The sequence below is a fragment of the Lonchura striata genome, chromosome 33, assembly GCF_050655825.1.
Source record: "Lonchura striata isolate lonStrDom1 chromosome 33, ASM5065582v1, whole genome shotgun sequence".
In the NCBI taxonomy this organism is placed as follows: domain Eukaryota; kingdom Metazoa; phylum Chordata; class Aves; order Passeriformes; family Estrildidae; genus Lonchura; species Lonchura striata.
Genome location: NC_140735.1, coordinates 7,402,806 through 7,428,544, shown reverse-complemented (window position 1 = coordinate 7,428,544; position 25,739 = coordinate 7,402,806). Strand labels below are relative to the sequence as shown.

The 25,739-nt window shown below is 61.8% G+C and overlaps 2 protein-coding genes across 2 annotated transcripts; both read right to left on the bottom strand.

Moving 5' to 3' along the window:
* Window positions 1–2,330: 2,330 nt before the first annotated feature.
* Window positions 2,331–11,285, bottom strand: DEDD2 (death effector domain containing 2). Its single transcript, XM_085564535.1, has 6 exons — window positions 11,229–11,285; window positions 9,027–9,072; window positions 8,507–8,983; window positions 7,223–7,300; window positions 6,010–6,192; window positions 2,331–2,726 (listed from the first exon to the last, which is right to left on the bottom strand). Exons 1-6 carry the CDS (start codon window positions 11,283–11,285, stop codon window positions 2,359–2,361), a joined length of 1,209 nt encoding a protein of 402 aa, XP_085420661.1. The 3' UTR covers window positions 2,331–2,358.
* Window positions 11,286–15,042: 3,757 nt separating this feature from the next.
* Window positions 15,043–24,172, bottom strand: ERF (ETS2 repressor factor). The gene is made up of 4 exons (XM_085564605.1): window positions 24,102–24,172; window positions 20,710–20,944; window positions 19,169–19,284; window positions 15,043–17,481 (listed from the first exon to the last, which is right to left on the bottom strand). Exons 1-4 carry the CDS (start codon window positions 24,121–24,123, stop codon window positions 16,277–16,279), a joined length of 1,578 nt encoding a protein of 525 aa, XP_085420731.1. The 5' UTR covers window positions 24,124–24,172; the 3' UTR covers window positions 15,043–16,276.
* Between the last annotated feature and the right edge of the window lie 1,567 nt (window positions 24,173–25,739).

Below are 25,739 nucleotides of genomic sequence, written 5' to 3'. Positions count from 1 at the left end.
CCGAATGAAAACTCAATTAAAACCCAATTAAAACCCCAAATTTTAATCGAAATTTAATTTAAGTCCATTTAACCCAAAATCGGCGATTTTAACGCTTTAATTCCCCTTCGAAGATTCCTTTTTTCCCCCCAAAATCCGCCCCAAACCCTTTTTTTAAAATTAAATTTAATTTTTTTTTTACCAAATTCTCTCAATTCCCCTCAAAAAAACCCTCCGGATTTTTTATTTCTCCTTTTTCCAAACATTTTATTTTTTATTCTCCAAAAAATTCCAAACTTGGGGGAAAAAAAACAAAAAAAAAACCGACGCAGGCCCCGCCCCTCTGTACAAGCCCCGCCCACCCAGCCTCATTTACATATTTAGCCACGCCCACTCCTTCAGGCACTTGGGGTTCCCTTAGCCCCGCCCCCCGTGACGTCACCGCCCCAGCCCAGCCCGCATATTTTAACAGCTCATTTACATATTTACAGCCCCGCCCCCCGGGGGGAGGGGTCAGCGGCAGGAACGGGGGTGGGGGAGGGGCGGAATTTGGGGGGGGGGTCCCTGAGAGACGGGGGGGGAGGGGCCGCTCCTTTTTTGGGGTCCCCTCCTCATTTTTGGGGTCCCTTCCCCAATTTTTGGGGGCTTTTTCCCATTTTTGGGGTCCCCTCCTCATTTTTGGGGTCCCTTCCCCAATTTTGGGGTTTTTTTCCCAATTTTTGGGGGGCTTTTTCCCAATTTTTGGGGGGTTTTGTTCCCAATTTTTGGGGGCTTTTTCCCATTTTTGGGGTCCTCCATCCTTTTTTTGGGGTTCTCTCCCCATATTTGGGGTCCCCTCCTCATTTTTGGGGTCCCTTCCCCAATTTTGGGGGTTTTTGGACAATTTTTTTGGGGGGGGGGGGTTTCCCCAATTTTTTGTGTTTTCTCCTCATTTTTGTTTTGGTTTTTTTTTTTTTTTTTTTTTTTGGCCCATTTTTGGGGTCTCTTCCCCAATTTTGGGGGTTTTTTCCCCATTTTTGGGGTCCTCCATCCTTTTTTTGGGGTCCTCCATCCTTTTTTTGGGGTCCTCTCCTCATTATTTGGGGTCATCTCCCCATTTTTGGGGGTCTCTTCCTCATATTTGGGGCCCTTTCCTCATTTTCAGGGTCCTCTCCCCCATTTTTGGGGTCCCCTCCCCCATTTTTGGGGTCCCTTCCTCATATTTGGGATCCCATCTTTTTGGGACCCCCATTCTTTTAGGATCCCCTTTTTTGGGACCCCCCTTTTTTGGGACCCCCCTTTTTTAAGATGCCCCAAATTTTCGGGATCCCCTTTTTTCGGGATCCCCCTTTTTTTGGGACCTCCTTTTTTTGGGACCCCGTTTTTTTCGGGACCCCCTTTTTGAATACCTCCCATCTTTTTAGGACCCCCTGTTTTGGGGACCCCCCCCTTTCTTAAAACGCCTCATCTTTTTGGGACCCCCATTCTTTTAGGATCCCCTTTTTTTGGGACCCCCCTTTTTTGGGACCCCCCTTTTTTGGGACCCCCATTCTTTTAGGATCCCCTTTTTTTGGGACCCCGCATTTTTAACACCCCCCATCCTTTTGGGACCCCGTTTTTCTGATCCCCCATTTTCCAGACCCCATTTTTCGGGACCCCCCATTCCCACACCCCCATTATTTTTTTTTGGGGGGGAATCCCCCCATTTTCCAGACCCCATTTTTCAGATCCCCCATTCCCACCCCCCCATTATTTTACTTTTTTTTGGGGGAATCCCCCCCATTTCCCACACCCCATTTTTTGGGGTCCCCCATTTCCACCCCCCCATTATTTTACTTTTTTTTGGGGGGGAATCCCCCCCATTTTCCACACCCCATTTTTTGGGGTCCCCCATTTCCACACCCCCATTATTTTTTTTGGGGGGGAATCCCCCCATTTTCCACACCCCATTTTTTGGGGACCCCCATTCCCACACCCCCATTATTTTTTTTGGGGGGGAATCCCCCCATTTTCCACACCCCATTTTTCAGACCCCCCACTCCCACCCCCCCATTATTTTACTTTTTTTTTGGAGGGAACCCCCCATTCCCACCCCCCATTTTCCCACCCCCCATTTCCCACCCCCCATTTCTCACACCCCCCACTCCCACCCCCCATTTTCCCGACTCCCCACTCCCACCCCCCATTATCTCATCTTTTTGGTGAGAACCCCCCATTTCCCACACCCCATTTTTCACACCCCCCATTTCCCACCCCCCATTTTCCAGACCCCCCACTCCCACCCCCCATTATCTCATCTTTTTGGTGAGAACCCCCCACTCCCACCCCCCATTTTCCCGACTCCCCCACTCCCACCCCCCATTATCTCATTATTTTTGGGACCCCCCCCATCCCACGCGCTCAGCCCCGGCCCTGCGCCTGCAGCAGCAGCCTGCGCCCGGCCTCGTAGTCGTCCTGGTCCACGCTGACCAGCAGCCGCACGTCCTCGCGGCCCACGGCGCGCCGCAGCCCCTCGGTCAGGAAGACGCCCTTGAGGGCCTCGAGCAGCGCCCCGCTCAGGTAGTCGCCCCAGAAGGCCTCCAGGTAGGAGAGCTCCGAGAACTTGATGTCGCACAGGATGGAGCCCAGGTCCCGCGCCTTCAGCACGCCGCTGGCCTGGCCGAACACGTCCAGGGCGCGGCCGGGGCCCCGCGGCCGGCTGGAGGCGACGCCGCGGCGCAGCGCGCGCTCGTGCTCGCAGTACTCGGCGCGGACGCGCAGGCGGATGTCTGCAACCGGAAAGAACCAGGAAAAAACCAGTTAGAACCAGTAAAAACCAGTTAGAACCAGTTAGAACCAGTTAGAACCAGTATGGAACCAGTATGGAACCAGTATAGCCCAGTATAACCCAGTATAGCCCAGTATAACCCAGTATAACCCAGCGCGCTCGTGCTCGCAGTACTCGGCGCAGACGCGCAGGCGGATGTCTGCAACCAGAAAGAACCAGTTAGAACCAGTTAGAACCAGTACAGAACCGGCTAGAACCAGTATGGAACCAGTACGGAACCAGTATGGAACAGTATAGACCAGTATAACCCAGTATAACCCAGTATAGCCCAGCGCGCTCGTGCTCGCAGTACTCGGCGCGGATGCGCAGGCGGATGTCTGCAACCGGAAAGAACCAGTAAAAACCAGCAAAAAAACAGTATGGAACCAGTTAGAACCAGTATAAAACCAGTTAGAACCAGTATGGAACCAGTAAAACCCAGTTAGAACCAGTTAGAACCAGTATAAAACCAGTTAGAACCAGTATGGAACCAGTAAAACCCAGTTAGAACCAGTATAAAACAGTATAAAACCAGTTAGAACCAGTACGGAACACTATAGCCCCATATGGACCAGTATAACCCAGTACAACCCAGTATAACCCAGTACAACCCAGTATAACCCAGTACAACCCAGTATAACCCAGTACAACCCAGTATAACCCAGCTCCCAGTACTCGGCACGGACGCACGGGCGGATGTCTGGAACCAGTAAGAACCAGTATAAAACCAGTTAGAACCAGTAAAAACTAGTATAAAACCAGTTAGAACCAGTTAAAACCTGTATGGGTCAGTACACACCAGTATAAACCAGTATAAACCAGTATAACCCAGTATAACCCAGTAAGGGCGCACTCATGTCACAGTACATGGCGCAGAGATGGATGGGGAAAACCAGTAAGAACCCAGTATAAACCAGTATAAACCAGTAAGGACACTGAAAACCAGTACTGAGGAGCCACACCAGTATAAACCAGTACTCCCAGTGCTCCCAGTTTAAACCAGTAACCCCGCACTGGTTCCATGGCACCGCCATTCCCAGTTTGCCCAGTTTAAACCAGTAACCCCGCACTGGTTCCATGGCACCGCCATTCCCAGTTTGCCCAGTTTAAACCAGTAACCCTGTACTGGTTCCATGGCACTGCCATTCCCAGTTTAAACCAGTTTAAACCAGTAACCCCGCACTGGTTCCATGGCACCACCATTCCCAGTTTAAACCAGTAACCCCGCGCTGGTTCCATGGCACTGCCATTCCCAGTTTGCCCAGTTTAAACCAGTAACCCTGTACTGGTTCCATGGCACCGCCATTCCCAGTTTGGCCAGTTTAAACCAGTAACCCTGTACTGGTTCCATGGCACCGCCATTCCCAGTTTAAACCAGTTTAAACCAGTAACCCCGCACTGGTTCCATGGCACCGCCATTCCCAGTTTAAACCAGTTTAAACCAGTAACCCTGTACTGGTTCCATGGCACTGCCATTCCCAGTTTGCCCAGTTTAAACCAGTTTGCCCAGTGACTCACTGCCCCACAAGCCCTGGAATCTCTGCCCTCCCAGTTCTCCCAGTTCTCCCAGTTCTCCCAGTTCCAGCACTGGACTGAGTGTCCCAGTTCCCCACATGGAACTCCCAGTGCTCCCAGTGCCGTACTGGTCCTGTCCCAGTCTGTCCCAGTTTGTCCCAGTTTGTCCCAGTCTGTCCCAGTTTGTCCCAGTCTGTCCCAGTTCATCCCAGTTTGCCCCAGTCTGTCCCAGTGTGTCCCAGTTCGTCCCAGTCTGTCCCAGTTCGTCCCAGTCTGTCCCAGTTCATCCCAGTCAGTCCCAGTTCATCCCAGTTTGTCCCAGTTCGTCCCAGTTCATCCCAGTCTGTCCCAGTTCGTCCCAGTCTGTCCCAGTCTGTCCCAGTTCCTCCCAGTCTGTCCCAGTTTAGTCCCAGTCTGTCCCAGTCTGTCCCAGTCTGTCCCAGTCTGTCCCAGTCCATCCCAGTTCATCCCAGTCTGTCCCAGTCTGTCCCAGTCTGTCCCAGTCCATCCCAGTCCATCCCAGTCTGTCCCAGTCTGTCCCAGTTCATCCCAGTTTGTCCCAGTTTGTCCCAGTTCATCCCAGTCTGTCCCAGTTCGTCCCAGTCTGTCCCAGTCTGTCCCAGTTCATCCCAGTCTGTCCCAGTTTAGTCCCAGTCTGTCCCAGTCTGTCCCAGTCTGTCCCAGTTTGCCCCAGTCTGTCCCAGTTCATCCCAGTCTGTCCCAGTTCATCCCAGTTCATCCCAGTCCATCCCAGTCTGTCCCAGTCTGTCCCAGTTTAGTCCCAGTCTGTCCCAGTTCATCCCAGTTTGCCCCAGTCTGTCCCAGTTCATCCCAGTCTGTCCCAGTTCATCCCAGTTCATCCCAGTTTGTCCCAGTCTGTCCCAGTTCATCCCAGTTCATCCCAGTTCATCCCAGTCTGTCCCAGTCTGTCCCAGTTCATCCCAGTTCATCCCAGTTTATCCCAGTCTGTCCCAGTTTGTCCCAGTCCGTCCCAGTCCATCCCAGTTCATCCCAGTCTGTCCCAGTCCATCCCAGTCTGTCCCAGTCTGTCCCAGTCTGTCCCAGTCTGTCCCAGTTCATCCCAGTTCATCCCAGTCTGTCCCAGTCCATCCCAGTCTGTCCCAGTTCATCCCAGTCTGTCCCAGTTCATCCCAGTTCATCCCAGTCCATCCCAGTTCATCCCAGTCTGTCCCAGTCCATCCCAGTCTGTCCCAGTCTGTCCCAGTCTGTCCCAGTCTGTCCCAGTTCATCCCAGTTCATCCCAGTCTGTCCCAGTCCATCCCAGTCTGTCCCAGTTCATCCCAGTCTGTCCCAGTTCATCCCAGTTCATCCCAGTTCATCCCAGTTCATCCCAGTTCATCCCAGTTTGTCCCAGTCTGTCCCAGTTCATCCCAGTCTGTCCCAGTTTGCCCCAGTCTGTCCCAGTTCATCCCAGTTCATCCCAGTCTGTCCCAGTTCATCCCAGTTTGTCCCAGTCTGTCCCAGTTCGTCCCAGTCTGTCCCAGTTCATCCCAGTCTGTCCCAGTTCCTCCCAGTTCGTCCCAGTTCCTCCCAGTTCATCCCAGTCTGTCCCAGTTTGTCCCAGTTTGTCCCAGTCTGTCCCAGTCTGTCCCAGTCTGTCCCAGTTCATCCCAGTTCATCCCAGTCTGTCCCAGTCTGTCCCAGTTCATCCCAGTCTGTCCCAGTTCGTCCCAGTCTGTCCCAGTTTGTCCCAGTTTGTCCCAGCTCACCGCAGGTGACCTTGGCCGGGGGCTCGGGGGGGTCCTGGGGGGGGTCTCGGGGTCGCCGCGTCCGTCGGGAATTTTGGGAATTTCGGGAATTCGGGGAATTTCGGGAATTTCGGGAATTTCGGGAATTTCGGGAATTCCGGGCGCTGCGCTTCCGCTTCCCGGAGCTGGAGCCGGAGCTGGAGCCTGCGGGGACACCGGAGTGACCAGAGTGACCAATGGAGTGACCAGAGTGACCAATGGAGTGACCAGAGTGACCAATGGGGGACACCGGAGTGACCAAAGTGACCAATGGAGTGACCACCAGAGTGACCAGAGTGACCAATGGGGGACACCAGAGTGACCAGAGTGACCAGAGTGACCAATGGGGGACACCGGAGTGACCAATGGGGGACACCGGAGTGACCAATGGGGGACATCAGAGTGACCAGAGTGACCAGAGTGACCAATGGGGGACACCGGAGTGACCAATGGGGGACACCGGAGTGACCAATGGGGGACATCAGAGTGACCAGAGTGACCAGAGTGACCAATGGGGGACACCGGAGTGACCAAAGTGACCAATGGAGTGACCACCAGAGTGACCAGAGTGACCAATGGGGGACACCGGAGTGACCAGAGTGACCAGAGTGACCACCAGAGTGACCACCAGAGTGACCAGAGTGACCAGACTGACCATCAGAGTGACTATCAGAGTGACCAATGGGGGACATCAGAGTGACCAGAGTGACCAGAGTGACCAGAGTGACCAATGGGGGACATCGGAGTGACCAGAGTGACCAGAGTGACCAATGGAGTGACCCATGGCTCCCAGTGTGACCCCCAGCCCCCAAAAATGACCCCAAAGTGACCCCAAGGTGTCCCCAGGTGTCCCCCAGCCCCCCCAGGTGTCCCCAGGTGCCCCCAAATGTCCCCAGGTGCCCCCCAGGTGTCCCCAATGTCCCCCCGGGTACCCCCAGGTGTCCCCAGGTGCCCCCAGGTGCCCCCCAGGTGTCCCCAGGTGTCCCCGGGTGCCCCCCAGGTACCCCCAGGTGTCCCCAGGTGTCCCCAATGTCCCCCCAGGTGTTCCCAGGTGTCCCCAATGTCCCCCCAGGTGTCCCCAGGTGTCCCCCAGGTACCCCCAAATGCCCCCAGGTGTGTCCCCAATGTCCCCCCAGGTGTCCCCAGGTGCCCCCAGGTGCCCCCCAGGTGTCCCCAGGTGTCCCCAGTGCCTCACCTGTCTCCCAGCGCTCGGGGCGGGGCTGGGGGGGGCTCGGGCAGGTGCCCCCCACGGCAGGGACGCGCTCGGGGGACACTGCGGGGACAGGGGACAGCGTCAGGGGACTGGGGGGACTGGGGGGACTGGGGGGACTGGGGACAGTGTCAGGGGACTGGGGGGACTGGGGGGACTGGGGGGACTGGGGATACTGGGGTGATACTGGGGGGACACTGCGGGGACAGGGGACACCATCAGGGGGAGTGGGGACACTGGGGGGGACTGGGGATACTGGGGTGATACTGGGGGGACTGGGGGGACTGGGGAGATACTGGGGGGACACTGGGGGGACAGGGGACACCATCAGGGGGAGTGGGGACACTGGGGGGGATACTGGGGGCACTGGGGGGGACTGGGAGGACACTGGGGGATACTGGGGGGACACTGGGGGGACTGGGGACACTGGGGGGACACTGGGGATACTGGTTATACTGGGGACAGTGTCACTGAGGGACATTCGGGGACACTGGGGGACACTGGGGAGGTGACCAGCACAGGGAGGTGACACTGGGGGGACACTGGGAGGACACTGGGAGGACACTGGGGGACACTGGGGAGGTGGCCAGCACAGGGAGGTGACACTGGGAGGACACTGGGAGGACACTGGGGGACACTGGGAGGACACTGGGGGACACTGGGGGACACCGGGGGTGTGGCACACGTAAGGAAGTGACAGCAAGGTGACAGCGACACGTGTCACCATGTCACTCACCTGGCCAGTGTCACCTGTCACTGTGGCACTCACCTGGCCGCGGCCTCTTGAGGGTGACACACCTGAGCAAGTCGTGCTGGGTGACACAGGGTGACACAGGGGGACACAGGGTGGACACAGGGTGGACACAGGGTGGACACAGGGGGACACGGGGTGGACACAAGGAGGTAACAGCGACCCGTGGCACTCACCTGGCCGCGGCCTCTTGAGCGCGACACACCTGAGCAGGTCGTGCTGGGTGACACAGGGGGGTGTGACAGACACAGGGTGACACAGGAGGACACAGGGTGGACACAAGGGGACACAGGAGGACACAGGAGGACACAGGGTGGACACAGGGTGACACAGGGTGACACAGGGGTGACACAGGGTGGACACAAGGAGGTAACAGCGACCCGTGCCACTCACCTGGCCGCGGCCTCTTGAGCGTGACACACCTGAGCAGGTCGTGCTGGGTGACACAGGGGGATACAGGGGGACACAGGGTGACACAGAGGGGACACAGGGAGGTGACAGCGACCCGTGGCACTCACCTGGCCGCGGCCTCTTGAGCGTGACACACCTGAGCAGGTCGTGGCGCGCCAGCAGCCGCAGCAGCTGCCGCAGCTGGCCCAGGTCGCCCTCGTGGCACAGCCCGCGCCGCTCCAGCTCCAGCAGCAGCTCCAGCCCGTCCCGGGGGTCCCCGCGCCCCCGGGGCCGCCGCGGGGCCGCGTCGCCGTCGCCCAGCGCCTCGTCCAGCAGGAAGGACAGCACGGCCACGTCGCTGGGCGTCAGCTGCGCGGCCAGCACCTCGAAGAGCCGGTGCAGGGACAGCATGCCGTAGAAGTCCAGGCACTCCTCCTCCTCCTCCCAGCCCGGCCAGCGGCGCCACGTGCGGCCCGCCGCCTCCCCGGGCTGGCCCCGCTGGTGGCCGTGGTGGGCGCCGGTGCCAACTCCACCGCCCTGCGGGGAGTGCAGCTGCGAGAGAGCGCGCAGGGACTCCACGGTGAGGGACACGGGGCTGGTGGCACCTGGAGAGGGTCACGGTCAGTGGTGGCAGCTGGAGAGGGTCACGGTCCGGTGGTGGCAGCTGGAGAGGGGTGGCGGTCAGTGGTGGCACCTGGAGAAGGTGACGGTCAGTGGTGGCAGCTGGAGAGGGTGGCGGTCAGTGGTGGCAGCTGGAGAGGGTGATGGTCAGTGGTGGCAGCTGGAGAAGGTGATGGTCAGTGGTGGCAGCTGGAGAGGGTGACGGTCAGTGGTGGCAGCTGGAGTGTGACGGTCAGTGGTGGCAGCTGGAGAGGGTGGCGGTCAGTGGTGGCACCTGGAGAGGGTGATGGTCAGTGGTGGCAGCTGGAGAAGGGTGACGGTCAGTGGTGGCAGCTGGAGAGGGTGATGGTCAGTGGTGGCAGCTGGAGAGGGGTGGCGGTCAGTGGTGGCACCTGGAGAGGGTGGCGGTCAGCAGTGGCAGCTGGAGAGGGGTGGCGGTCAGTGGTGGCAGCTGGAGAAGGTGATGGTCAGTGGTGGCACCTGGAAAAAAGGGGGAGGTCTGAGGGGACACGAAAAGTGAAAGGGGCTGGCAGTGACCACACAGAACCTGTCTGGATCCCCTCAGAAACCGCCTCAGAACCCTCCTAGATCCCCTCAGAACCTCCTCAGGGCTGTTTCCCCTCACAGACCCCCTCAGAACTTCTCAGGACCTCCTCAGAACCCTTCTAGATCCCCCTCGGTGGAGGTTTCCCCTCACAAATCCCCTCACAACCACCTCGGTGGGGATTTCCTCTCAGAGACCCCCTCAAAACCTCTCAGGACCTCCTCAGAACCCTCCTAGATCCCCTCAGTGGATGTTTCCCCTCACAGACCCCCTCAGAACTTCTCAGAAATCTCCTCAGAACCCTCCTAGATCCCCTTAGAACCTCCTCAGGGCTGTTTCCCCTCACAGATCCCCCTCAAAACATCTCAGGACCTCCTCAGAACCCTTCTAGATCCCCTCAGAGCCCCCTCGGTGGAGGTTTCCCCTCACAAACTCCTCAGAACTTCTCAGAACCTCCTCAGAACCCTCCTAGATCCCCCTCGGTGGAGGTTTCCCCTCACAAACTCCTTGGTGGGGATTTCTCCTCAGAGACCCCCTCAAAACCCCTCAGAAACCTCCTCAGAACCCTCCTAGATCCCCTCAGAACCTCCTCAGGGCTGTTTCCCCCCACAAACTCCTCAGAACCCCTCCCCAAGTCCCCTCAGAGCTGTTTCCCCTCACAAATCCCCTCAGAACCTCTCAGGATCTCCTCAAAGCCCCCTCAGGGTTGAGTTTCTCCTCACAAACCCTCTCAGAACCCTCCTAGATCCCCTCAGAACCACCTCGGTGGGGATCTCTCCTCACAAACCCCCTCAGAACCCCTTCTCAGGGCTCTTTTTCTTCACAGAGCCCCTCAGAACCTCCCTGGAACTCCTCAGAACCCCCTGGGTGGAGGTTTTCCCTCACAAATTCCTCAGAACCCCTCACAAACCCCCTCAGGGCTGTTTCCCCCCACAAACTCCCCCCAGAACCCTCCTAGACCCCCTCAGAACCACCTCCATGAAGGTTTCCCCCCACAAACTCCCCCAGAACCCTTCCAGATCCCCTCAGGGACCCCCTCAGGGCTGTTTTCACCCCACAAACTCCTCAGAACCACCTCCATGAAGGTTTCCCCTCACAAACCCCCTCAGGATCTCCTCAGGGCTCCCTCAGAGCTGTTTCCCCTCACAGACCCCCTCAGAACCCCTTTGGATCCCCTCAGAACCCCCTCCATGGAGATTTCCCCTCCCAAACTCCCTCACAAACCCCCTCAGGATCTCCTCAGAGCTCCCTCAGAGCTGTTTCCCCTCCCAAACTCCTCAGAACCCTCCTGGGCTCCCTCAAGGACCCTCTCAAAGCTGTTTCCCCTCACAGATCCACTCAGAACCCCTCTGGATCCCCTCAGAACCCCCTCCATGGAGATTTCCCCTCCCAAACTCCCTCAGAACCCCTCTCAGAACCCTCAAGGATCTCCTCAGGGCTCTTTCCCCTCCCAAATCCCCTCAGAACCCCTTCAGGACCAGGTTTCCCCTCACAAACCCCCCCAAAACCCCTTCAGAACAGGGTTTCCCCTCACAAACCCCTCTCAGAGCCCCTCAGGGGAAGTTTCCCCTCCCAAATCCCCTCCAGGACCCCTTCAGGACCGGGTTTCCCCTCACAACCCCCTCTCCAAGCCCCCTCCCCACCCCTCCCGGCCCCCCTCCCCCCGGGACCCTTTTCCCCCTCACCGCCTCCGCCGCCTCCCCCGCCCGGATCCTTCTGGCACCTTCGACGGCTCTGCGCATGCGCCGCCCCCCCCGCGCACAGGCCACGCCCCTCCGCGCCCCGGCCACGCCCCCCCGCGCCCCGGCCACGCCCCCTCCCCACGCGGCCGCCGCGCGCCCGCCCGCGTGAGCCGCGTGCGTGGGCGGGGCTTCCGCCGGGCCGGCCACGCCCACCCGCGCTGGGCCACGCCCACCCCGGGCCGGGGGTTTTCACTGGGGAGGGGTCGCAGGGGTTAATTGGGGTTTCTGTGATTAATTGGGGGGTCGCAGGGGTTAATTGGGGTTTCTGTGATTAATTGGGGGGTCCCAGGGGTTAATTGGGGTTTCTGTGATTAATTGGGGTCTCTGTGATTAATTGGGGAGGGGTCGCAGGGGTTAATTGGGGTTTCTGTGATTAATTGGGGTCTCTGTGATTAATTGGGGAGGGGTCGCAGGGGTTAATTGGGGTTTCTGTGATTAATTGGGGGGTCGCAGGGGTTAATTGGGGTCCGTGTGTGATTAATTGGGGTCTCTGTGATTAATTGGGGAGGGGTCGCAGGGGTTAATTGGGGTTTCTGTGATTAATTGGGGGGTCGCAGGGGTTAATTGGGGTCCGTGTGTGATTAATTGGGGTCTCTGTGATTAATTGGGGAGGGGTCGCAGGGGTTAATTGGGGTTTCTGTGATTAATTGGGGTCTCTGTGATTAATTGGGGAGGGGTCCAAGGGGTTAATTGGGGTCCGTGTGTGATTAATTGGGGTCTCTGTGATTAATTGGGGAGGGGTCCAAGGGGTTAATTGGGGTCCGTGTGTGATTAATTGGGGTCTCTGTGATTAATTGGGGAGGGGTCCCAGGGGTTAATTGGGGTCCGTGTGTGATTAATTGGGGTCTCTGTGATTAATTGGGGAGGGGTCCAAGGGGTTAATTGGGGTCCGTGTTATTAATTGGGGTCTCTGTGATTAATTGGGGAGGGGTCGCAGGGGTTAATTGGGGTTTCTGTGATTAATAGGGGTCTCTGTGATTAATTGGGGAGGGGTCGCAGGGGTTAATTGGGGTTTCTGTGATTAATTGGGGGGTCGCAGGGGTTAATTGGGGTCCGTGTGTGATTAATTGGGGTCTCTGTGATTAATTGGGGAGGGGTCCAAGGGGTTAATTGGGGTCCATGTTATTAATTGGGGTTTCTGTGATTAATTGGGGAGGGGTCCCGGGGATTAATTGGGGTTTATGTGATTAATGGGGGGTCCAAGGGTTTAATTGGGGAGGGGTCCAGGAGTCAATTGGGGTCTCAGTATTAATTAAGGAGGGGTCCCGGGGATTAATTGGGGTTTCTGTGATTAATGGGGGGGGTCCAAGGGGTTAACTGGGGAGAGGTCCCAGGGGTTAATTGGGTTCTGTGCGATTAATTGGGGTCTCTGTGTTAATTGGGGTGGGGTCCCAGGCCTTTATTGGGGTCCCTCTATAAATTACGAGCCCCTGTCCTAATTAGGGAGCTCTCTGGTAATTACGCGGGGGGGGCGTTAATTGTGGCTCCCTGCTAATGACGGCGGGAGGGGTCCCTGTGCCCTGGGGGGGTCCCGGGGGATTTTTGGGGGTCGCGGGGGATTTTGGGGGGTCCCAGAAGCTCTTTGGGGGGTCCCGGGGGATTTTTGGGGGTCGCGGGGGATTTTGGGGGGTCCCGGGGTCTCTTTGGGGGTCCCGGAGGATTTTTGGGGGGTCCCAGAAGCTCTTTGGGGGGTCCCGGAGGATTTTGGGGGGTCCCGGGGGCTCTTTGGGGGGTCCCGGGGGATTTTTTGGGGTCCCGGGGGCTCTTTGGGGGTCCCGGGGGATTTTTGGGGGGTCCCAGAAGCTCTTTGGGGGTCCCGGGGGATTTTTGGGGGGTCCCAGAAGCTCTTTGGGGGTCCCGGAGGATTTTTGGGGGGTCCCAGAAGCTCTTTGGGGGTCGCGGGGGATTTTTGGGGTCCCGGGGGCTCTTTGGGGGTCCCGGGGGATTTTTGGGGGGTCCCGGGGGATTTTGGGGGGTCCCGGGGGATTTTGGGGGGTCCCGGGGGATTTTTGGGGGTCCCAGAAGCTCTTTGGGGGTCCCGGGGGATTTTGGGGGGTCCCAGAAGCTCTTTGGGGGTCCCAAACTCGCGGGGGGCGGGGCGGGACAGGCGGGGGGGGGGAGGGGGAGGGAAAACCGAGCCTGGCCCCGCCCCCAGAGCTCGGCCCCGCCCCCGGCCCCGCCCCTGGGCTGGCCACGCCCCCGCGTGCGGCCGCACGTGCCCGGCCGCGTGTGGAGACACGTGAGGGAGCCCGGCCCCGCCCCGCGCACGCGCACAGCAAAGAAAAGGGCGCGCCCCGACCTAAGCCACGCCCCCCGGGGTGTGCCGCGCTCGCTGATTGGCCAGCGCGAGAAATGGGAGTTTTCCCCCTCAAAAACGGCTCAAAACAGCCCGAAAATCAACCCCGGGACGCCCAAATCGACACGCGACCCCCCAAAACCCCCCCGGGACCCCCAAAACCCCCCCGGGACCCCCAAAACCTCCCCGGGACCCCCAAAACCCCCCCGGGACCCCCAAAATTCCCCCGCCAATGATCGAGAGGAGGGGCCCGCGCGGGGCGGGTGTGGGAGGAGCCAAAAACGGACCCCAAAAAACCCCAAATTTGGGGAGGGGCCTCGGGGGGGGTCCCGGGGGCCTCAGGGCCCGGCGGGGATGGCGGAAGTGGCCGGAGCGGCGCGCGCGAGGCCTCACGGGACAAAGCCGGAAATGAACCTCGCCGCTGATTGGCCGTCGCCTAGCAACGCCCGCCAGGAACGCCGGCAGCTGATTGGCTGTCGCTCAGCAACGCGCCGCCCGTAGGGGGAAGCCGGGTGTCGGGGGGCGTGGCCTTGCTCGGCAAGGCGCGCGCTGATTGGCCGCCGCCTGGCGACGCTCGCGCGGGGGGTGACGGGAAATGGAGGCGGCGGCGGCGCGGGGCACGACGGGAGCGCGCGTTGCCAGGCGACAGCGGCGCCAAGCCGGAAGTGCGGCCTAAGCGCAGGGATGAAGCCTGAGACCCCCCAAAAACCGTCCCGGGACCCCCAAAACCGTCCCGGGACCCCCCAAAAACCGTCCCGGGCCACCCCCCGGGTGGGATCCGGCGGCTCGCGGGAAGCAGCGGAACTGTGAAATCTTTATTGGTTATTTCGGCCACTTTTATACATTCTCCGAGTGACCCCTCCCCCCGCCCCTCCCCCCCCTATTTACAAGTGTCAATAAGGCTTCAGAGAGACCCCTCCCCCCCATCCCCCACCCCCCCTTCCCCTCCCCCCACCGCACCCCGAATCCCCCCCCCAAAATCGGGCTCAGCCCCTCCCCCACCCCGCGATACAAATCTGGGGGGAGGGGCGGGGCTGAGCAGTGGGGGGAGGGGAGGGGGGGCCAGGGTCACGTGAGGTTTGGGGGTGTCCCCCCCCTCCCCTCCCCCCCCCCCCCCGGACAGTACAATACAGGCACTTGGAGACCCCCAAACCCCTCCCACCACATCCCCTCCCCCACCCCTCCCCTCCCCCCCCCCAGGGTGGGTCGGGGCTCCCCTCCCCCACCCCTCCCCCGCCCACCCCGAATTTTTGGTTACACGAAGCCGTTTGTACAAGGGGGGACCCCCCCCCCCAAAAAAAAACAACAAAAACGGGGAACCCCCCAAAAAAAAAAAAAAAAAAAAAAGGGGGAACCCCCCCGGGGTGGGGGAGGGGCTGTGCCGGCGGCCCCTCCCCCCCCGCTTTGCATTTTTGGGGACAAAAAAAAAAAAAGCGGATTTGTGCTTCGGAGCTTTTTAGGGGGGGGGGTCCTGCCCGAATCTGGGGGGGCTTCACCCGTTTTTGGGGGGTTCCCACGAGATTTGGAAATTTCCCGCCCGTTTTTGGGGGGGTTTCACCCGTTTTTGGGGTTTCACCCGTTTTTTGGGGGGGTTTCACCCGTTTTGGGGGGGTCCCAAAAGATTAGGGGGGGTTTCACCCGTTTTTGGGAGAATTCATCCCAAATTTTGGGGTTCCCGCCCATTTTTGGGGAGTTTCACCCGTTTTTGGGAGAATTCATCCCAAATTTTGGGGTTCCCGCCCATTTTTGGGGAGTTTCACCCGTTTTTGGGAGAATTCATCCCAAATTTGGGGGTTCCCGCCCATTTTTGGGGAGTTTCACCCGTTTTTGGGAGAGTTCAACCCAAATTTGGGGGTTCCCGCCCGTTTTTGGGGAGTTTCACCCATTTTTGGGAGAGTTCAACCCAAATTTGGGGGTTCCCGCCCGTTTTTGGGGAGTTTCACCCGTTTTTGGGAGAGTTCAACCCAAATTTGGGGTTTCCCGCCCGTTTTTGGGGAGTTTCACCCGTTTTTGGGAGAGTTCATCCCAAATTTTGGGGTTCGCTCCCATTTTTGGGGGTGCAAACCCAACTTTTGGGGGTCTCGCCAATTTTTGGGGGGGTTTCCTCCATTTTTGGGAGAGCCCAGCCCAAATTTTGGCGTTCCCGCCCGTTTTTCGGGGGGGTTTCACCGTTTTTGGTCAGCTTCACCCGTTTTTTTTTGGGGGGGTCCCGCCCGTTTTTTGAGGCACCCCCAATAAATCTGGGAGGGGGGGAGGTTCCCCCATTTTGGGGATCCCCCAACCCAAAATTTCCGCCCCTCCCCCATTTTTAGGACCTTCCCCTCCCCCCTCCTGCGCCGCCCCTCCCCCCAATTTTTGGGGTCCTCCCCCCCCATTCCGGGGGTGGGGGAGGGGTTTCACCCGTTTCTATTTTTGGGGGGCGGGGGGGTTCCCCTCCCCCCCCCCCACCAAGGCAGCCCGAAGTTCATTGGGGGAGGGGCTTCCCCTGCCCCTCCCCCATTCCCTGCACCGAGCCCCTCCCCCTCTCCCCGTGGGGGGGTGGGGGAGGGGCGCACCCCCATTTTTCGGGGGGGGGAGGGGCGCACCCCATTTTTTCATTGGGGGGGGTGGGGGGGGGTTGGGCAGCTTCGTCCCTCCCCCACGCTCCTCTCCCCCTTAAGGCGATCGGGGGTGGGGGAGGGGCCGCCCCTCCCCCTCAGGGCTCCAGCGAGAGCTGCGCCGTGGCGCGCTGCAGCTCCCCTCCCCCACCCCCCCCGGGGGGCGGGGCGGCCCGGCCGGGGGGGGGAGGGGTCGCGGCCCCTCCCCCCGCCCCTCCCCCCTCCCTCCAGCGCCGCTTGAAGCGCAGCTTGGGCGGCACGCGGGGGGGGGAGGGCGGCGGGGGGGGAGGGGCCAGCGCCCCCTCCCCCTCCTCATCTTCCTCCTCCTCCTCCTCCTCCTCCTCCTCGTCCTCGCTGAGCGCCGCCACCTCCAGCGCTTCCTCCTCCTCCTCCTCCTCCTCCTCGGGCTCCACCTTGATGTGGGGGAGGGGCTCGGCCGCCGCCCCTCCCCCACCCCCCGCCGATGATGATGATGATGATGATGATGATGACGATGATGCCGCCGGCGCGGGGGGAGGGGCGGGCGCGCCCCGCTGCCGCCGGCCGGGGGGGGGGGGCTGCAGCTTGAAGGGGAAGGGCGGGTGGGGGGCGGGGGAGGGCTCGGGGGGCGGGGTGGGGGAGGGGCGGCGCAGCAGCGCGGGGGGGGGGCAGGGCAGGAAGGCGCGCGGGCTCAGGTGGTAGCTGAGCACGCTCCGCGCCTGCGCCGCCAGCGCGCGCTGCAGGTCCTCGGCCGAGAAGGAGAAGTGCGACCCTCCCCCACCCCCCCCTCCCCCGCCCCCCCCTCCCCCCCTCAGCCCCCCCAGCAGCGGGCTCAGCGTGGGGGAGGGGGCGTAGCCCAGCTGGGGGGGGCTGAGGGGGAGCGCGGGGGAGAGGGGAGGGGGCAGCAGCCCCGCCCCTCCCCCACCCCCGCCCAGCGGGGAGGGGGAGGGGGGGAAGGGGCTGAGGGGGGGCTCGTGGGGGGAGGGGTAGAGGCGGAAGAGCCCCTCGGGGGTCAGGCGGGGCGGGTGGGGGAGGGGCCGGAAGCCCCCCGGCCCTCCCCCCCCTCCCCCCCCCGCGGAGGTGAGGGGAGGGGGAGGGGGCAGCGGGGGGTGGGGGAGGGGCGGCTCCTCGGGCTCCTCGGAGCCGTCGCTGAGCGAGCCCAGGCGGCGGTGGGGGGAGGGGAAGGGCGGGGGGGGAGGGGCCAGCAGGGGGGGGCCGCCCCCGCCGGGGGGGGGAGGGGGCGGGGAGGGGCCGGGCAGGGGGGGGAAGCGGAAGTGGGACCCCCCCGTGGGCAGGGGGGGGGCGCTCTGCGGCAGCGGGGGGCCTGGGGGGAGGGGAGAGAACAGGGGGGAGGGGCGTCAGGGGGCGCCCGGGCACACCTGGGCACGCCCCGCCCCCCCCAGAGCACACCTGGGCACACCCAAACCACACCTGGGCACACCCAAACTACACCTGGGCACGCCCAGAACACACCTGGGCACGCCCAGACACACCTGGGCACGCCCCGCCCCCCCCAGAGCACACCTGGGCACTCCCACCCCCCCCCCAGACACACCTGGGCACACCCAAACCACACCTGGGCACGCCCAGAACACACCTGGGCACGCCCAGACACACCTGGGCACGCCCCGCCCCCCCCAGACACACCTGGGCACGCCCAAACCACACCTGGGCACGCCCTGCCCCCCCCCAGAGCACACCTGGGCACACCCAGACACACCCAAACCACACCTGGGCACGCCCCGCCCCCCCCAGACACACCTGGGCACACCCAACCCCCTCCCAGAACACACCTGGGCACACCCAAACTACACCTGGGCACACCTACCCGCCCCCCAGAGCACACCTGGGCACACCCAAACCACACCTGGGCACGCCCAGACACACCTGGGCACACCCAACCCCCTCCCAGAACACACCTGGGCACACCCACCGCCCCCCAGAGCACACCTGGGCACACCCAGACACACCTGGGCACGCCCACCCCCTCCCAAACCACACCTGGGCACACCCAGACACACCCAAACCACACCTGGGCACACCCAAACCACACCTGGGCACACCTGGGCGCATCCAGACCCTGCTCTGAGACCACCTGAGCACACCCATCCCCACCCGGACACACCTGGGCACGCCCACCCCCTCCACGAGCACACCTGGGCATATCCAGACACACCCAAATCACACCTGAGCACACCCAGACACACCTGGGCACACCTGGGTGCACCCAGCCCCACCCAAATCACACCTGGGTGTGCCCACAGCTCACCTGGGCACTCCTGGACACACCTGGGCACACCCAGAACTGCCCTGACACGCCCATACCACACCTTGAGTACACCTGGGCACACCCACAGCTCACCTGGGCACTCCTGGACACACCTGGGCACACCCAGAGCTGCCCTGACCCACCTGGGCACACCCGGCCCTGGTAGCCCAGGTAGCCCCCGACTCACCTGCCAGCCCCAGGTCGATGCAGGGGCAGCTGCCCAGCCCTGCCCAGGTGTGCCAGGTGTGCCAGGTGTCTCACCTGCCAGCCCCAGGTCGATGCAGGGGCAGCTGCCCTGCCCAGCCCAGGTGTGCCAGGTGTGCCAGGGGTCTCACCTGCCAGCCCCAGGTCGATGAAGGGGCAGCTGCCCAGCCCTGCCCAGGTGTGCCAGGTGTGCCAGGGGTCTCACCTGCCAGCCCCAGGTGGATTCAGGGGCAGTTGCCCAGCCCTGCCCAGGTGTGCCAGGTGTGCCAGGGGTCTCACCTGCCAGCCCCAGGTCGATGCGGGGGCAGCTGCCCAGCCCTGCCCAGGTGTGCCAGGTGTGCCCAGGTGTGCCAGGTGTGCCAGGGGTCTCACCTGCCAGCCCCAGGTGGATTCAGGGGCAGTTGCCCAGCCCTGCCCAGGTGTGCCAGGTGTGCCAGGTGTGCCAGGGGTCTCACCTGCCAGCCCCAGGTCGATGAAGGGGCAGTTGCCCAGCCCTGCCCAGGTGTGCCAGGTGTGCCAGGTGTGCCAGGGGTCTCACCTGCCAGCCCCAGGTCGATGAAGGGGCAGTTGACCAGCACCAGTTTGTTGAAGTTGAATTTGTAGGTGAATCGTTTCCCTTTGGTCTTGTGCAGGATCCGCTTGTTGTAGTAATACCTGAGGGGGCGGGGCGTGGGCGGGGCTTGGGGACACGCCCACCGGGGAGATGGCCACGCCCACCGAGCGCGAATGGCCACGCCCACCGCGTTAAAATGGCCACGCCCCCCGAGATCAAATGGCCACGCCCACCGTGGGACGTGGCCACGCCCACTGAGAGCAAATGGACACGCCCACCGTGGGACGTGACCACGCCCACTGAGAGCAAATGGACACGCCCACTATGGGACGTGGCCACGCCCACTGAGAGAGCAAATGGCCACGCCCACCACAAGCAAATGGCCACGCCCACTGAGGACCCCAAATCCCACCTGGGAACCCCAAAATTCCACCTGGGAACCCCAAAATTCCACCCTGGGAACCCCAAATCTAAACTAGGAACCCCAAAATTCCACCCAGGGAACCCCAAAATTCCACCCAGGGAACCCCAAATCTAAACTGGGAACCCCAGAATTCCACCCTGGGAACCCCAAATTCCACATGGGAACTCCAAATCTAAACTGGGAACCCCAAAATTCCACCTGGGAACCCAAAATTCCACCTGGGGACCCCAAATCTAAACTGGGAATCCCAAATCCCACCTGAGAACCCCAAAATTCCACCTGGGAACCCCAAATCTAAACTGGGAACCCCAAATCCAACCTGGGAACCCCAAAATTCCACCTGCGAACCCCAAAATTCCACCTGGGAACCCCAAATTTCACCGGAGAACCCCAAATTCCACCTGGGAACCCCAAAATTCCACCTGCGAACCCCAAATCTAAACTGGGAATCCCAAATTTCACCGGGGAACCCCGAAATTCCACCTTGGGAACCCCAAATCCAACATGGGAACCCCAAAATTCCACCTGGGAACCCCAAAATTCCACCCTGGGAACCCCAAATCCCACCTCGGAACCCCAAATGGGAAAAATCCCAAAATTAATGGGAAAAAATGGGAAAAATCCCAAAGTTAATGGGAAAAAATGGGGAAAAATGGGAAAAACCCCAAAATTAATGGGAAAATTGGGAAAAAATGGGGAAAAATGGGAAAAATCACAAAATTAATGGGAAAAAATGGGGAAAAACCCAAAATTAATGGGAAAATTGGGAAAAAATGGGAAAAATCCCAAAATTAATGGGAAAAAATGGGGAAAAATGGGAAAAAACCCAAAATTAATGGGAAAATTGGGAAAAAATGGGGGGAAATGGGAAAAATCCCAAAATTAATGGGAAAATTGGGAAAAAATGGGGAAAATGGGAAAAATCACAAAATTAATGGGAAAAAATGGGGAAAATCCCAAAATTAATGGGAAAAAAAGGGGAAAAATGGGAAAAACCCCAAAATTAATGGGAAAAAAATGGGGGAAAATGGTAAAAACCCCCAAATAGACGGGAACAAAGCGGGGAAAGTGCCGAGTCTCGGGTTTTTGGGTGCCCCCGTACCGGAGGGCGCGGCTGAGCTTGTCGTAGTTCATGTGCGGCTTGCACTTGCGCACGCCCCAGAGGCGCGCCACCTCGTCGGGGTCCTTGATGACGAACTCGCCGTAGTCGCCCTGCCAGGCGATGACCTCGCGGTAGCGCTCCTGCCGCAGCAGCTCCAGGATGAAGTGCCACAGCTGGATCTGCCGCGAGCCGGGGCTCGACTCCGCCTTGTACGCCCACTCGGGGAACGCGAAACCTGCGGGGGGCGGCGACGTCATCGGTGATGTCATCGGTGACGTCAGCACTGTGACATCATCACTGTGACATCATCAGCGTCTCCTCGTACACCCACTCGGAGAACGCAAAGCCCGAGAGACAGTGGCTGACATCACAGTGACGTCATCGGTGATGTCAGCCCTGTGACATCATCACTGTGACATCATCACTGTGACATCATCCCTGTGACGTCATCGCTGCCCCCTTGTATGCCCACTTGGGGAACACGAAACCTGCGGGGGCTGCGGTGACGTCACGGTGACATCATCGGTGTGACGTCATCACTGTGACATCATCAGCGTCACTGCCCCTGGTGACGTCACGGTGTGACATCAGCACTGTGACATTGTCACTGTGACATCATCACTGTGACGTCATCAGTGTCCCCTTTTACGCCCACTCGGTGAACACAAAGCCTGAGAGACAGTGGGTGACATCACTGTGACTTCATCACTGTGACATCATCAGTGTGACGTCATTGATGTGACATCGTCACCGTGACGTCATCACTGTGACATCATCGGTGTGACATCATCACCGTGATGTCATCACTGTGACATCATCAGTGTGACATCGTCACTGTCCCCTGCTCTGCCCACTCGGCGATCGCGAACCCTCAGGGGACACGGTGACGTCACCGTGACGTCATCGGTGCGACGTCGTCGGTGTGACGTCATCTGTGTGACGTCATCGGTGTGACGTCATCGGTGTGACGTCATCGCCGTCGCCGCGGAGCCCCAAACTCCGAACCCCCGAATCAGCCTCCCGAAAATCGACACCCCAAAATCGCCGCCCCAAATTCGATAATCCCCAAATCGGGATCGGAAAACAAAAAAATAATTAAAAAAAAAAATTCAGGACCCCAAAAAAGCGACCCCAAAATCGAGAGCCCAAATTCAGGACCCCAAAATCGAGAGCCCAAATTCAGGACCCCAAAATCGAGACCCCAAATTCAGGACCCCAAAAATTTCCCCCAAATTCAGGACCCCAAAAAAGCGACACCAATTCAGGACCCCCAAATTCAGACCCCCAAATTCAGACCCAAAAATTCTCCCCCACATTCAGGACCCCAAATCGAGACTCCCAATTCAGGACCCCAAATTCGGGACCCCCCAAAGTCGCCCCCTCCCCTCCCCCCCTCGGCGCCCGGGGTGGGGGAGGGGCCGGGGACACTCCGGGGTCTGTTCCCGGCGGGGGGAGGGGCGGTGACGTCACCGGCCTCAATGGGGGCTCTGTTCCCGAACCCGAAACGGCCCCAAAAACCCAAAAACGGCCCCAAAAACGGCCCCAAAACCCCAAAAACGGCCCCGAAAACCCCAAAAATGGCCCCAAAAACCCCAAAAACGGCCCCAAAAACCCCAAAAACGGCCCCAAAACGGCCCCGAAACCCCAAAAACAGCCCCAAAACAGCCCCAAAAACCCAAAACCGGCCCCAAAAATCCAAGAATGGCCCTGAAACCCGAAACCGTCCCCAAAACTGGGCTGGGACCCCAAAAATGGCCTCAAAATTGGACTGGGACCCCAAAAACGGCCCCAAAACCGGGCTGGGAACCCCAAAAACGGCCCTAAAATTGGGCTGGGACCCCAAAAACTAACCTGGGACCCAAAAATGGCCCCAAAACCGGGCTGGGACCCCAAAAACTGAACTAGAACTGCAAAATTTGGACTGGAACCCAAAAGTGGCCCCAAAACGGGGCTGGGACCCCAAAAACGGAACCGGGACCCCGAAATTGGCCCCAAAAAAGAGCTGGGACCCCAAAACGGCTCCAAAATCGGGGGTGGGACCCCAAAACCGGGTCCGGGACCCAAAAACGGCCCCAAAACCGTGACTGGAACCCCAAAACCGAGACAGGAACCCAAAACCGAGCCCGAGACCCCCAAAATCTGTCAGAGACCCCCGGGATGGCCCCAAAATTGGGCCGGGATGGAAAAATTGGGACTGGGACCCCAAAATCGCTCCCGGGACCCCAAAATCTGCCCCAAGACTCCAAAATCAGCCCCGGAACCCCAAAATCGCTCCCGGGACCCAAAATCGGCCCCGAGACCCCAGAATCAGGCGCGGGACCCCAAAATCGCCCCCGGGACCCCAAACTCGCCCCCCGGACCCCAAACTCGCCCCCCGAGACCCCAAAATCAGCCCCCGGACCCCAAAATCGCCCCCCGGACCCCAAACTCGCGTCCCGCTCCAACTTTTGGGCTCCGCCCCCAACTTTGGGGCCCCTCCCCCACCCCAACCCCCCCCTCGCTCCGCCCCTCCCCCCCCTTTGCCCCCCAAATTTGGGGCGTCCCCGCCCCCCCCCTCCGCCAGGGGGCGCTGTCTGCGCGCGGGGAGGGGCGGGGCCAGAGAGAAGGGGCGTGGCCATGGAAAGAGGGGGCGTGGTCGTGGCGGAAAGGGGGCGTGGCAATTGGAAGAGGGGGCGTGGCCATGGAGGAAAGGGGCGTGGCTTGCGCTCCGGGAGGGGGGAGGGGACAAGTTTGAACCGGCCCGGGCGGGTCCTGAGGGGGGAGGGGGCGGTGGGGGGGGGGGACCCCGGTGTTAATTAACCCCCCCGCGCTAATTAACGCCGGACCGCGCCAAAGCTCCGCCCCCCACCCCGAGCCCGCGCAGGGAGGGGGGAGGGGCCGGCCCTGCCCCCTCCCCCTCCTCCAAAACACACAACGTGGCAGCGCCCCTCCCCCACCCGCGCGTGGGGGAGGGGAGGAGCCCCCCCCCCACCCCCCCCCGCGTGGGAATTCGGGGGGGGGGAGGGGAGGGGTCGCGGCTTTGGGGGGGAGGGGGGAGGGGGAGGGGAGCGCAACAGGTCCCGAAACTCCGTGGGAAAACGGGGGGGGAGGGGCGGGGAGGGACGGCCGGACCCCCCCCCCCAAACCGCGGGGGGGGAGGGGGGGAGGGGAGGGTCACGCGCGTGGGGCGCCACGTGGGGGAGGGGCGGGAGGGGGGAGGGGGAGGGGGGGGAAAGTTTGCGGCGCGGGTCGGAGCCGGGGGGAGGGGGTGGGGGAGGGCAAAGTTCCTCCCCTCCCTCGTGGGGGGGGGAGGGGGAACCCCCCCCCCAAAAAAAAGTTTCCCCTCCCCCTCCCCCCGCTCTGAAACCCCGCGGGGGTTCATTTTGGGGGGGGGAGGGGGGCGCAGTTCTCACCCGCGTCCGCCGGAGTCTTCATGGCTGCGCTGCCGCCGCCGTCGCGATCTCCCCCCCCCCTCCCCCTCCCCCCCTCCCCCCCGGCCTCCGCGCCCCTCCCCCACCCCGCCCCCCGCCCCGCCCCCCGCCCCCGGCGGCAGCGCCGCGTCCCCATGGCGACAGGCCACGCCCCCGGCCACGCCCCCAGGCCACGCCCCCTCTTAAAGGCGCCTCCCGAACGAATTTTGGGAGGGGGGGAGGGTCCCCAACCCCCACCCCGCGGGTGGAAAAGGGGGGGGAGGGGCCGCACGTGGCGGGGAACGCGGGAAAGCCCCGCCCCTCCCCCTCAGGCCCCGCCCCCGGCCGGCGCCGGCGCCCCTCCCCCCTCCCGCGGCTATAAATAGCTTCATTAATTATTCAGCGTTTATTATTCCTCATTAATTATTCAGCTTCCTCCTCCTCCCCTCCCCCCCCTGCGGTTAATGAGCGGGGGAGGGGGCGTGGCTCGACAGGCCACGCCCCCTCGTGACGTCACCGAGGCAGAGCCCGGCGGGCGTTCTACGCACGCGCGCCGAGGAGGCGTGGCCAGCGCCGAGGGGGCGTGGCCGCCGCGCGGGAGTGGGCGGGGCCTCGGCGGCTCCAGCGTGTCACACTCGCCCCCCCCCTCCATTCCGATTGGTCGCGTCTCCCCACCAATGAGAGCGCGCCGCGGTGACCTCATCGCTCGGCCGCCCCGGGCCGCGATTGGCTGCGTGCGGCCACGCCCCCTCCTTCCCCACGTGGGGGGCGGGGTGGGCGGGGCCTGCGGGCCGGCGCGGGCGCTGATTGGCCGCTGCCGGCGGCGGCTCCGCTGTTGCTGAGGGGAAGCGCGAGGGGCCCGGACGGGGCCGGAGGCGCCGGGAGCGGCCGCCGGGTGAGCTCATCCATATGCTAATGACATGCTAATGAGATGCGCCGGGCATGACAGACCCCCTTTCCGCCATGGGGAAAAGGGGGGGGGGGGGTGGCCGCCCCTCCCCCCCCTCCCCCCTCCGAGCCGGATTTTGGGTGGGGGGTGGGGAGGGAGCGAAGGGGGCGGGGCGCGCGGGGCACGCCGGGAAGTGGAGTTTTTTTGGGGGGGGAAAGACTCGGTTTCCCGGGGGGCCGCGCGCGGCGCGGGGCACGCCGGGAGTTGTAGTCCGCGGGGGGGCGGGCGCGATCCCGGCGTGCCCCGCGCGGCCACGCCCCCTCCACGACCACCCAAAGTAAACAAGCCCCCCCCAAGCCACGCCCCCGCTCGCTTCCCATTGGCTACTGTACTCCCGGCCGCGCCCCCCGCGCGCGTCGCGATTGGTCACTGTCAGCCGGGGGAAGGGGGCGGGGCGCCGGCGGGAGGAGCGCGGCGCCCATTGGCCGGCGCGGCTGTCCGTCGGGCGGTTGTGGGCGCTGATTGGCCGCGGCCGCGGCTGCTCCCGCTTCATTCACCATTTTGTCGGCCGGAGTAAACCGGGGCTCCCGCGGGCCCGGCGGCCGCGGGGGGGGCGCAGGTACCGGGGGGGGGGGCCCGAGACCCCCCGGGGGCGGCGGGGAGGGGGAGGGGCGCGGGGGGAGGGGTCCCGTGACGTGTCACCCCCGGCGAGGGGGCGGAGCCTCCCCAAAAGTTCCTCCCCCCCCCCGAGT

Coding starts and splice junctions, on each gene's coding strand:
- ERF (XM_085564605.1), bottom strand. CDS start 24,123: ATGAAGACTCCGGCGGACGCGG. Junction 20,945..24,101: donor GAAGACTCCGGCGGACGCGG/GTGAGAACTGCG, acceptor CGCCCCCCGCAG/GTTTCGCGTTCCCCGAGTGG. Junction 17,482..19,168: donor CATCGACCTGGGGCTGGCAG/GTGAGACCCCTG, acceptor CCCTCCCCCCAG/GCCCCCCGCTGCCGCAGAGC.
- DEDD2 (XM_085564535.1), bottom strand. CDS start 11,285: ATGCGCAGAGCCGTCGAAGGTGCCAGAAGGATCCGGGCGGGGGAGGCG. Junction 9,073..11,228: donor CGGGGGAGGCGGCGGAGGCG/GTGAGGGGGAAA, acceptor CACCTTCTCCAG/GTGCCACCACTGACCGCCAC. Junction 6,193..7,222: donor CCCCGAGCGCTGGGAGACAG/GTGAGGCACTGG, acceptor GTGTCCCCGCAG/GCTCCAGCTCCGGCTCCAGC.